This window comes from Ambystoma mexicanum, chromosome 6p (genome assembly GCF_040938575.1).
Source record: "Ambystoma mexicanum isolate Mex_15411 chromosome 6p, UKY_AmexF1_1, whole genome shotgun sequence".
Lineage (NCBI taxonomy): Eukaryota > Metazoa > Chordata > Amphibia > Caudata > Ambystomatidae > Ambystoma > Ambystoma mexicanum.
The window spans coordinates 219,763,194-219,776,254 of record NC_090935.1 but is presented as its reverse complement, the minus strand read 5'-3'; the positions used below and the strand labels follow the sequence as shown (position 1 = coordinate 219,776,254).

Here is a 13,061-nt window from a genome sequence, read left to right as displayed (position 1 = left end):
GTTTTGTTACATGAAAAAACTCACGTACGCGTCTGTATCAACAAACAGGGAACTCTGACCGATGTAATTGCCACCTTCATCGGAGTCAGACAAGGATGCAATCTAGCGGCTACACTGTTTAATGCATACTTGTGTGATATGGATAACATATGGCAAGGGAAAGTAATCTATCCTGCTAGGCTTGGTTACTTGAAAATACAATGGCTGGCATTTGCGGACGATATACTACTGCTTGATTTGACGCCATTTGGTCTGCAAAATAAACTGGAACTTTTTGCATCGTATGTGTATTCACGCAATCTGAAGGCAAATCCAGCGAAATCCAATATTATCATATTTAACAAGTACAGGAAGAAATTAGTTGCATATAAATGGTCGCTGGATGGTTCTCGAATAGAACGCGCCCTTTCAGTCAAGTATCTTGGATACAATCTATGTAACATTGCGCCAAAAAATATGTGGAAATCAATGATTAAAGATAAGATCAAACCCTTATGTTCGCAAGTGAATATCATATATAGCAGATACTGCGAATATTCTCTGACTCCACTATTCGAGTATTATACTCTGAAAGTTGAGGCTGTGGTTCTTTATGGTCTGGATATGTGCCTTCTGAAAATTGGTCCTCATTTAAATCAGACACAAGCTTTGATGTGGAAAAAAACTCTGAGGCTCTCCAATTCAGTACCTAGTGCAGTGTTGCGACACAAGCTTGGTTTAATATATCGCTCGCAGCTCGCCTCAATTGGAGGCATCTCAACAATTTTTACCAAAATGTTGGACCCACCGCAGAATTCCTTGTATGAGAACATTTCCAACATGATGGCAGAAAATCATCCAAACTCCATTAAAAGATATCATGAGGAAATGTTAGCTCTATTGGACAGCATTAATGTGACGATTGGTGACCTTTGGTTGCGTCCAACTTATGTAAAATAAAAATCCTTTTCAAGAGGAAATGTTAGCTCTATTGGACCGCATTAATGTGACGATTGGTGACCTTCGGTTGCGTCCAACTTATGTAAAAAAAAAAAGCTTTTCGAACATGATTGGATAGCTACTATTGAGACCATTCCAAAGGATAAACTGTACACTGAAATTGCACATTTTCTTACCAAACGTACACCAAGATCGCAATATTTGGTTCAATTTCTGGGCAAAATGGCCCGTCATACGTATTTACGTTTCAAACTTAATCAGTTTGCCACCTATGAAAAAATGCAATTTTGGTGCAAAGAACCCAGAGAGGCGAACTTTGGTGCATGCCGGTTTTGTGCAAACACTACAAAGAAAGAATCATTAAAACATCTTACAGTGTACTGCTGTTACTTTGAAACATATCGAAGTGCTACTTTTGGGGAGGCTAATATTAGCTCCACGTTGTGTGGGAGGGAATGGCTGTGGGTCCGTTGTATGTGGGGCACAAATGTCACGTTGGTTCTACCCTTGGTACGTCTATTGCACATTATTGATGCAGAATTACAGCAAAAGCTATCTGCGTCTAGCTGACCGCTGTGGAAAGGTCCTGTAACCTGCTCGCCTGACAATCTTTGTAAGTAGAAAAGGGGGAGAAACCTTCATATAAGTGCGTAGGGTATTTTCCGACCACATGTGTTTGAGCAATAACCTCGTTAGGTGCCGAAGAGGCTGACAGATATTCATGCAGACTTCATTTGTGCATAGCAAATTCACAAGGAGACCTTCAGACATCTGGTATGGTAAGAATAAGAGGATAGGAGGAGGTTGGATTTTGGTTATTACTTAAAAGTATTTCGCTTACTCTGTATTTGAATCTTTGTATCTGCGGGGTGAATATTTGATCGATAATCGGATTAACCCGGTGTATAAAGTGGATATTGTTCGTATTATACTGCATTGGCATAGTGATGAATTGAATTTGGAAATGCAACAGTATTCATTATTTCTGTGAAATAGTAGGAATACGATAGGAGATGCTTATTTGTAATAACTGTAAATATGAGTCTCATGTTTTTAATTGTACATATGAAACTGTAAGAAGTATTGCAAAAATTGGTAAATGTAAAAGGTATTATTGTAAGAGTTTGTTAAACGAACTAAACACAACAAAATAATAAATAAAAAAATAAAATAAATAAAAAATAAAAAGAAGATGGCAGTGGCTCACCACAAGAGAGAAGGTACCAGAGGAGCAAGGCTACCGAAGACGTTCTCCGGAATCATACCACACAAGCTACTCATCTCAGTAGAAGCAATGAGACAAAGTTAAGCTTAAAACAAATGAATGCAAAATGGTTTGATACAGGGGAAAGAATTACTGAAAACCTGAGTAAGGAGGGAGAAGAACAATGGATAGCAATACCCTGGGAAAGGGGAAAGTAACCCGATATTCTAGAAGAAAATAATACCAAAGAGAGAAAACGTTAAGAGCCAGAGTTTAGAGGAACTGAACCATTGAGTCATATCCAAAGTCAGGTAGACAGAAATAAGCAGACTTATAATTGCCCAGGAGGGAAAGTCTGCCAGAGCAATAGTGTCATCCGCCGCGTCGGATGGGGCTTACTTCCGCATTGGCGTCTGCGCCATGGTAGGATGCGGCTTTAGCTCCGCTTACAGGTCTAGTTGTTGCTTCCAACGGCTACCCGGAAGTATATATGCCGTGTACTTCCGGCGTGCCGTTGCGTTGCAACCCCCTTAGATTGCCTTGCTTTCCTTTGGGTAAGACGCTACGTTTTTTTCCTCTTCGGCCTTTTTTCTGTGCCGCTCCCTGCCTCTACTCTTTTCTCGCCCTGCTGGGTTGGCTCCCTTGCTCTTTCTCTCGTACTTTTTTCCTTCGCTGCCTACCGTTTCCGAGTAGTCTCTTCTCTCTCTCTCTGGCCGGGATCCTGCTCCAGCATATTCCTACCTTTCCTCGCCCCTTTCTCTTTGTGGAATCTCCTGCATTGACTTCTATCATCCTCCCTCTCGGAATCTCCGCCCGTCTGGCTGTCGGAAGTTTTCTTCTCTGGACCACACCTGCCCTTGGAACCTCCACAACATCCTCTACGAGGCTTCGATCCAGACAAAAGGGTTTTTTACGCCTTCCGGCTTTTTCCCTTTCTTAACCGCCTGTCTGCGGAAGCGGGGTCCCAGGACTGCTATGTACATCTAGCGGTCACTGTGGCTTCCCTTCGCGGCAGGTCTTTACCGCTAAAGAAGGAGAGAGATTACCGCACCCGGAGGAACTTTGTCCCGGAGGACCTAGAGATCATCTCGTCAGGTGAGGAGAGCGGGGAGGAAGGGGGGCGAGAACGCCCCAATCGGGACAAATAGTATCTTCCAAGGATACGCTGAGACCAACAACCAGGACTATAGATTTTATAAAAGATCCCCAAAAAGGATTCCCAAGGAGGAGGGAAAACTCAATAGCACATTTGAACAACTACAGAGACTAATTCATGAAGTCCTTAGCGACTATTTGCTGATTATGTATTAAGAAGAAATCCTACAGACTGGTACTCGAAGCACACTCAAGAGAAGGGGGTCATTCGCCTGACCTCAGTTAGTTTACATAGTGATTGGGTCAGTTAGGGTAGTTTTGGACTGATGACTTATTTCTTTGGACATTCACAACTCACAGACGAGCTAGTTAGTAACATAGTCAGGGACCACCCATAGTAAAAGGGAAAGTTAGGCCTTATAATTTTATTTCAATTAAAATATTGTCTACCACATCCTCAGAGAGTCTGTGTCCTTCTTCTGACTCACCACAGGCCGCAACCATGAGATGGACTATATTGGTTTCATTAGTAATAGAATCAAATCACCATCCTGGGTTAGCAACACGAGCAAGAGAATTCTTATGATGCCCAAGATGTTTGAATAGTCATTTACACCACATTAAAGAAGACTTCACCATATCCCACACACGCCCTTTCACCACATACATCTATTAAACCTTGTCACATTGTCAACGTACAATTGGTATTAACAATATAGCTGTCCTCACCCTAAGCCTAATGCTGACCCACCAATTTGGTGATGAAGTGGAGAGAAGTCTTTCGATCAGCCTCTTCTATCTTTTCAAAGTAAGACCGCCGATTTCCTCAATCTAGCACCCTCTCCCCATTGATTTGCAATCCATACATGCCGCCCTTATGAGGATTCCTCTTCACTCACAGATTCAAGATTCATCAGTAAACGTTTGACACCCAACTCTGTCTGAATGCTACCCCAGCTAATACACTGACTCAGAGACTACCTCACCCAAACGTTGGTCTCCATTTTCATATCTTAAGCCCAAACTGACAAAGACCAAAATCATCCTCACTGCAAATAACTTGAGACCAGCCGTGTTCCACGGGGGTAGACAGAGTTACACTTGAACACTGAACTAACTTGTAATCCCTCAGATTTCTCACCAAGGTAAGCTTTCCTGCAATGCCCATATCATTGTTAACACCCAAATAGCTTGGTACCAACCCCACAGACTCAGACTTTAGGACCACAATCCAGGCCCTCTTCCCCTCTTAGCAGGATGGCAGAAATAGCCTTTTCAGAGAAATTGATGTCTCTGCATGGGATCCTTGTGCAACATCTCCACTATGCTAATGCTCAACACAAATGTCTACAAAAGTACAATAACATCAGCTCAATATTCTTGGAGCAACAGTGCCTTTTCCCCAGGCCACATTGTGACCTGCTACATTGCGTACAGGGTAGTGACAATAAAAGCACCAATTTATCTGGTAGATTATCTAACTATCTCAAGAGCCCAATGCAATATAACAAGTAGTCGCAGCAGGGCCAGACCCGAAATACAAAAAGTAAAGAAAGAAGAGGAGAAGAATCGCATTCTCTAATCATGCTCCCAGGACCCGCGGCAACATCCTGCTATGCATCAGGTTGTCCCATCACTTCTACAGTTCAGAAAGTAAGCATAAATGCACCGTTTAAGAAACATGTCATACTCCACAACTAAGCTACCGTCTTCTCCTCAGTCCTAACACTGCCTCTCTCCCCAATTTATGTGCACAATTTTGAAAGTAAAGTAAGAAATTGGCTTCCACTGTCTACAGTTGGTCTTATGGGTGACTCCTATTATATCCCTTGAGTCATGTGCGTATTACTTATAATCTAAAGGTCACTCTTCTTAAATAACGTCGCAATTCCTCAGAGTTATCGGTATTCAGCTTATACCGTGAAATATGTCTTGCATGAAGGAATAACTCTGTGAGTCTGCGCCAATCCGTTATCACACACTTTGTGTTTTATTCAATCCAAAATTGCGTTAAACAAAATAAGGATGCCCTTTGTGTTGACACGTGTTTCAGCTAAATAAAGCCTTTTTCAAAACTGGGAATGCCAACGCGGGTGTTTTGAGAGGCAGCAGAATAGGAGCCTGGGATTGAACCCAATTATAACAAGACACAACAACACTACTTAATGAACATACCTTTCAGGCCCAGTTTTGAAAAAGGCTTTATTTAGCTGAAACACGTGTCAACACAAAGGGCATCCTTATTTTTGTATAATTCAACTTTGGATGACCAGAATGGCATCCTTATTTTGTTTAACGCAATTTTGGATTGAATAAAACACAAAGTGTGTGATAACAGATTGGCGCAGACTCACGGAGCTATTCCTTCATGCAACACAATCTTGAAAGGTTAACGGCCACAGGTTCTATTAATTATAGAGTAATTCTCTACACTTACTCTTCTACAGCAATTGACTGCCCTCTATCGCGTTTTCGGCTTTGTAAGTATATTTACTATGCACAAATAAAGTGGCTAACAGACCCCAGTACTCCCTGATACAGCCACTTGTACAGAAACAGACCTGCTAGCTTTAAGCTGATTTCTACTCTGTCTTCGAGCTCATTCGCCCCTCCCAACTCGAGATCCACTTCCCCTGCATTGTTCAAAGTATCATCATCTGCAATCCCTCCATATTCTTTGATGTCTTAGCAGCATAGGCTGGCTCTTGCTGCCCATGCTACTTACTACCTCTGACAGCATCAGGAGCAAGGTGCAGGTCATGTGACCTTGCGTCCTGCCTTCTTGGCGATCGTCAGCAGTGCGCTGGCCTCCTTGGCCATGCCTACCCTGGGCTTAACCAACAATCTTCCCTAGGTTCCCTCATAGCTCGGTGTCTTCAGCAAATGATGTAGGGAGACAAGGACACTGCCTGTTTATGCCTGGGAGGGCCAAGTTCAGACACCTTGTTCCACTCCCCAGGAAGACATCACCATGTGTGTCCAAACACTGCAGCACCTCCCTACACTGCCCATGCTCCGTCCAGTCCAACTCATGCCTCCTAAACAGTTAACCAATCCGGCTAACATCCACAAAATCTCTCCTTTCATCCTATAGCTTGCACCCTAATTACGCTCATGAACACACATGCTGATCAATGCCCACTAATCAGTTGCACATACGCCTGCCATCTCAGACATCAAACCACAAACTCAACATGATCTTCATCAGTGAAACCTGGCTCCCGCCAACCACCTACCATATATTTGAGTTCCTCGTACCATTCAGTTACAGCATTGAACATGTGGTGTGGTCAGGGAAAACAAGGGTGGGGTCTGGCAGTTATCCAAGAAAGTAACTGGCCTTGTTTGGTGCACAGCCGACCACTCCTCAACACACTGCAAATCATAACCTGCAAATTTCCCCTCTCAAATAAAGATTCCATCACCTCACATACAGATATCTTTGCAGGTGTCTTATCTACATAGATGAGATTGCAGACTTATTCTTGACAGCCTCAAACTTGCACACATATATCTGAGACTTCAATTTCCTTGGAATCCACCAAACCAGAAACACCAGTGAAGCTCTCTTATCCCTGGCTAAATTTCAAGTCCTAACTCAACCCATTTTCTCACCACCAAATGGCAAGGGAACTATACACTAGACCTAATCCTCTCCTCCATGTCCGTCCTAAACTGTGCTGACCCCATTGCACATGACTGGTCAGATAATGTGGCCATCCCCTTCTCCCTAGTTCACACCATGGCATCCCTTAAATGCAGGAAAAACTCCCTTAGATTGCATGACGATCACTCAAAACCTTCCCAGTGCACACAATGGAAGAAAGATTCCCTAACATCCCTTCCTAAGGGAGCGATACCTCCCTTTGTGACTCCTTTTGCCAAACCTCAACAGAGTTGAGCGACACCTATGCACCAATCAAACTAAGCTGGACCAGGAAAAAACCCTACATTTGAAGCTATCAATGGTTTCTTCATCAACAAAATCAGCACCATCAGGACACACTTGAGTCACCATTAGACCCCTGTTCACAATCCCACCCCCAATCCTTACAGTCCTAGACTCGCTTCTCCCTCCTATCACCTCTGGATATTTCTAAAACACTTGTTTCCCTAAAGCCCACTGACCACTCTGATGGCATTATCGTGGCACACATCCTCACTCAACTTAGTGGCCCGGCCATGCCTGCCATTCTCAAAATAGTCAACTCTTCTCTTAGCGGTGGTACTTTACAAGACAGACTAAAAACAGGGCACTGATGCCCCATCTTGAAAAAGAAACCTCAACCTTGAGGATCTGGCAAACAACCATCCTATCACTAGCATCCCATTCTTCCGAAAGATCATTGAGAATGTAGTCGCCAATAAACTACTCAAGCATGCCTTGTTACGTTTCAAACATGAATGTTAGGTGCCTACGTAAAGCTTAAACCCACACAGACAGAATTCATCTTCCTAGCAAGTTCCCATTCAAAAGTGGCTGGACGGAATGCACTTGGACAGATTTACTTTGAAACTCACTAACTCAGCGAAATCTCTCAGATTTTCTCACTTTCCCCCAGAAGCTCAATGTCACCCGAGCCCTAGTTCTCTCTAGGCTTGACCATTGCAATAGTCTTCTCTTGAATATACCCTCTTCTATTCTACGACCTCTCCAGCTAATCCACAATAGAGCTGCAAGACTTATCCTTGGCCTCAAGTCCAGGGACCACATCTCTCCTGCCCTAAAAACTCTTCATTGGCTCCAGATTGATGCACAGAGTAAATTCAGATCCCTCTGCAACATCCACAAGGCGGATTGGGGCCTGGGACCACGCTATCTGCAACTTTCTCTCACTAAATACTCTCCCTCTTGACCTCTACGCTCCGATGGCAACAACTCTCGGTGTGTAAAGCATTTTGCTAAACGAGGGCCGTAGGCCAATCTCTTTCTTCATCTGGCTCCCTCTTGTGGAACAGCCTCCTCCTTCCTCTTTGTCTTGAGCAGGACCGCCTCAAATTCCATAAGCTCATCAAGGCTTTCCTATTCACCTCCTCCTCCTTCCTTCCCTCCTCTAATCTCACTGTCACTTTGAATGGTGACCAGGGCCATTATGTGTCCTCGGGGTCCTGGCCTTACACACCCAATCGCCTCAGTGACTGCCTACTCACAGTGCATGCCTCAGCAACCTCCTGCCTTCATCCTGTAGGCGTGCACTTACCTCCCTAATGCGGCTCCTAGCCTCATAGCCTTTACCACAGTAGGCACTTACATCTGCTGCTCATCCATGAGCGTGGGCACTTCAGCACCTACCCCCACTCCCCTCTTCCCCCTGCCCTTGCACATTCTGATCACTCACAAGGCATAGTAGGTTCGTCTGTATCTTCTTCTGTTTTACTGTTTCAATCCAATGTTCCCTCCCTTATTGCTTCAATCCCATGTTCCTTCCCTGTTGCCCTGTGGGTGCTTGAAACAGAATGTATTTACTGTATAAGCGCCTAACAAATGCACAGTAAATAAATAAAATAAATAAATAAATTCATTGTGGGCAGAATGTTATCCTTTCAACAACACATAGCTAAAAAGGACCAAACGGTCTGGCATCAAATCACCCTCCTTCACCAGATCAACCCATTTTTGGCACCCCAAGACTTTTGAAAGTTAGTCTAGTCCCATGTAATTTATCACGTACATGGTGGAAAACACCATACTAGCAGAGAACCCAGTCACACATCAGTGAATGCCATTTTGACCACATCTCCTCTTACCCTATGTGAGTTTACCTCACCAGGAAATATCTGGCTAAAAATTGCCTGTATCACCTCCAAGGCTAGCACCGCTGGCACACCACCTTGCCTGGCGGCTAGATTACACACCTATGGTGGGTCCCCAAACATGTGCAGTAGGACCATTACCTGACTCAAGACTGGACAGGCCCATAAGGAGAAAACGAGGAAACAGTCATTCTTCTACAATGCTCCAGTCCTATGGAATTCCATCTCGGTGACCATAAAGACTACACCCTCCCTGGTCCTTTTCAGGAAAGAGCTGGAAACCTGACTATCTCAGCCACAGGTTGATGTTACCTAGATTTTGAGACTATATAAATCGCTCAGTGTGACTATCTGCAACTCTACATAGTGCAACCATGTTAAGTGTATGTGTGTGTACTCTCTCTCTACTGCAGGGCTGTGCATCCTTTGGTTCACAAGATGTTTTGGACTACAAATCCCATCAGTCGCATATTGCAAAGTCAGTGGTGAGGTTCATGGAACTCATAGTCCATAATAGCTGTAGAGTGGTAGGTTGTAGTCCCCTGCCACTCAACTCTCATGATTGTTAATGTGATCCTAATCGTGCTGTTCAGTGATGTGTTGCTTCCAAGCTAGGTCCACGTTATATGAATATTAATAATTGTCAAACTGGGGTTATACCAGTGATGTCAAACTTGAGTACACCTAAACTGGAAACATACTGAGATGCGTGGAATGCAATTCTCCATACTGGAACCATACTGTGGTTTTCATACTGGACGTATACCAGAAATGCCAAGCTGGAACCATACTGCAGTCAGAAAATACTGGGCTTGTGCCAGCTGGAAATGTACTTGCAGTGTCAAACTAGGGGTGTACTGGCTTTGTCAAATTGGTAATGCATTGGGATTGTCAAACTGGAAGCGTACAAGGTTGTTCAACTTTGAGCACACAGATTGTCCAATGGGGAATATATTGAGCTTGCCAAACGGGGGGGGGGGGGGGGGTATACTGAGATTTTCAAACTGGTCTTTTGCAAACTCAAAACAGGGGCTTGTCAAACTGGGAACATACTGGAATTGTACAAACCTGGAGTCGTTAAAGGGGGATTGTCATCTGAATATATGTGTGTGTGTTAAATTGGGAATACCCTGCATAGTTAAAATAGAAATATAATAATAAAAGTATGTTGGGTTTGTGAAAACTAGGATGGACAAAAGTGAAATTAATATACTGGGATTGTGGGAATATATTGAGATGAGGAATAGTGGAGCTACACTGGAATGGTCTGTACTGGGATACTGTGTCAAATGGGAATTGTAATTGGCTATTTATAGGGGGATCGAACCTGAGTTACTCTGCGTCGTGTTGCTGCCAAGGCAGCGCGTTGCCCCTGAGCTCTCCTCCCTGGAGCATGCTGTGAATGTCAAACTAGTAACATACTAGGGTTCAGCAATGCAGATGCATCTACAGTGACAGCACCACCTGGGAGCCAACCAGGCTCGCGAAAGATACTACGATTGTGCAACATGTAAGTGTCATAGGAGGAGCATACATGCAAACTAGGCAGCTACTGAGGTTGTCAAATTGTGTGCCTGCTGAGATTGTCAAAGATAAAGATATGCTGGAGCTAGCAGAATACACTGTTTTCTAGCTGCTTGCGTATGAAACTCATTCATGAGCTGCGAACATTGCTGGTTTAGTGCTAACATGTGCAGCCTTGTAATGGCGGACAGAACAGCAACACTTGTGCTGGTGTTGTTTCCAGTTCTAATATTGATGCAAATGGCATCGTTTCGACATGGTTAAGACCAGCCATGTTTGCCCATCTAGCAATGCAGATGAACCGGCACCGTTTACACTGTCTTCATACTTTTAGTGGGTGCTAAAGGTGGCACAATGGCTACATGTGTGCTGCTGTGGTAACAGCAGTGCACATTGTTGTAATGTGTCTTGCTAGCTGAGTGGATGACATCACGGCTAAATGGAATGTAGTGATGTCAGTGTAGTGGAGTGTTGGTGTGTTGTCATCTGAAAGTTGGTTCTATGCTTGGCAGTTGGAGGTATTCTGACTTGGGAAGGACCTTCCAATGTTTTGTCCCTGGCATTGAACTACAATAAATCTACTTAATAACTTACCTGCTGGCTCGGGTGTTCTTCAGCTTCTAAATTATTACACACATGTCACTGTGCCGATGCTTTCACACCACAAACCCTAACATTGCACCAGTGCGTACAACGATCAACAAGTAGTTATTTCACAGGGACCAGGGCAAACCCAGTCGCTTCTCCTGCCCCTTTGCTAGTGCAAATCGGTTCATTGCCCCAGCTTTCAACAAGAACTGTGTGTGCCAATGTGGGCTTCGAGCGACAGCTCCTGCCACATCAACCTGCTAAGGCTGGCTGAGCATGGCAGTCCAGCTCACCTTAGCCAGCCTGCAGATACCCTGCATGGCTGGGAGAGTCTGTATTGCAGTGTTTGGAGTACTGCGGCCCCCCTTTTCACGTCTTGGACCACCTGACCACCCCTTGCACTACCGACAATGCACTGCGGTCCTTCAAAAACCCCACCACCTGCCAGGCTTAACATGTTGAGAAAATGCATTTTTCCCCTCTCTGATTCATAAACAAAGAAAACTGCAGTGGTGTAGGGCTCACCTTGCTGTAAGATGCAAGACAGGCAGGCTGCAAAGAGCCCCAGTCGTCTCATTGTGCTGCACCCCAGGGCACTCCAAATAAGGCAAATTTCAACTGAACCTGCGATTGTTACATCCACCAACGAGCAACTGCAATGTGGCCAGGACCCCAGCTGCACCCCAAGGGCTACTGGATAGCCGTGCACAGAACTCTATTACTCACACGTTTGTGGTTTGGTCACGAGGAAGTGTGACACAGTCAGACCCAGCCACAGAGGCAGCGCAGAGTGAATAACGCTTTCCTTCTTGGCCCGCCTGCTCTCAAGATCGAGAATTCCAGGAGTTGTTGAGATGATAATAATGTCGCCTTCTGGAAATATTTTTTTCCACTGCTGACAGGAAAAACTATGTAATTGTGATTCATGACACACACCGCTGCCAGATTCATGGTCTCCAGGCGCTCTGGCAGACCTTAAAAAGAAGGATAGCTGGGAGGGCTTAGTTAGTGGGATAGAGAGTCAAGGCACTAGAGAGCTTTGATGTACTGTCAGTAGCTTCACTTCGGACGGTCCGTGTGCTGGGTGTGTTTTTAGTTGATAATCCCTCCCTGTTCCCCCTATCCCTACCCATTTGTGATAAACCAGAAGAAGATGAGGAAGTTCAGAGCCCATTAAATAATTAAATCTCCTTTTGTTTCATCAACAAGACAGTATGAGTGAGGTGATGATGTCATAAAGTGCCAGGAAGGGAGGGCCCTCTGTTGGAAAAACTTTTATGTGGGCCAATGAGAGATAAAGAGCTTGCCCTCATATGGGTGCTTTTCTTTAATACCGGACTTCTGTTGATGTTTTGTTTTTCCAGGGTTTTGAAAAGGTGGAGGAGGACAGGGTCTGCCCCGAAGAAGAGGTCGTTTTTGAGTGGGCGTATTGATAAGGGGATGGCCCAAGAGTAAGCCAAGATACGCTCCTGTTGAGCGTCTTCTGAAGATTTATGCACAATACAGTTTCCGAGTAGAGAAGTTATACAGACTAATGAGGTAGGAGGAGTGCTTGGAAGGCGTCACGAAGGCCAGTCGCTTGCAGAGAAGTAGTGGATATCAGCTGCAAACTTGATCGACATCGCCGGCTCTACATTGTGAAGGAAGGAGTGTAAGAGCAGTTGAGAAGGACGCCGCTCATTCGCTCCGGCCCCCACCGTCCTGTAGGAGAAGCCGCCTGAGCGAACTTCCAGGAGCTGTCAGGCCCGCGGAGAAGGTCAGCGCAGCATCATTCCAGCCCACACCCTTGCGGGGGAGGAGCCGAAGGCGGTGAAGCCCAGCCGCAAGAGTTACACCCAGCTGCTCCAGCCCGGATTAGCGAATTATACATCTGATGGCAGACAGTTGATTCAAAGGCCGCGCACGAAGCGGAGGGAGAGGATATCTCGAAAGGGCCCGGAAAGAGAGGGAGACTTTT

General features: G+C 44.8%; 1 protein-coding gene across 1 annotated transcript in view; it reads right to left on the bottom strand.

Moving 5' to 3' along the window:
* SIGLEC15 (sialic acid binding Ig like lectin 15) overlaps window positions 1-12,770 on the bottom strand; it is a 132,378-nt gene extending 119,608 nt beyond the window's left edge. Inside the window, exon 1 of the mRNA XM_069626897.1 lies at window positions 11,630-12,770. Coding sequence (XP_069482998.1) covers window positions 11,630-11,681 — 52 coding nt within the window. The 5' untranslated portion in view covers window positions 11,682-12,770. The remainder of the gene's footprint in view (window positions 1-11,629) is intronic.
* Between the last annotated feature and the right edge of the window lie 291 nt (window positions 12,771-13,061).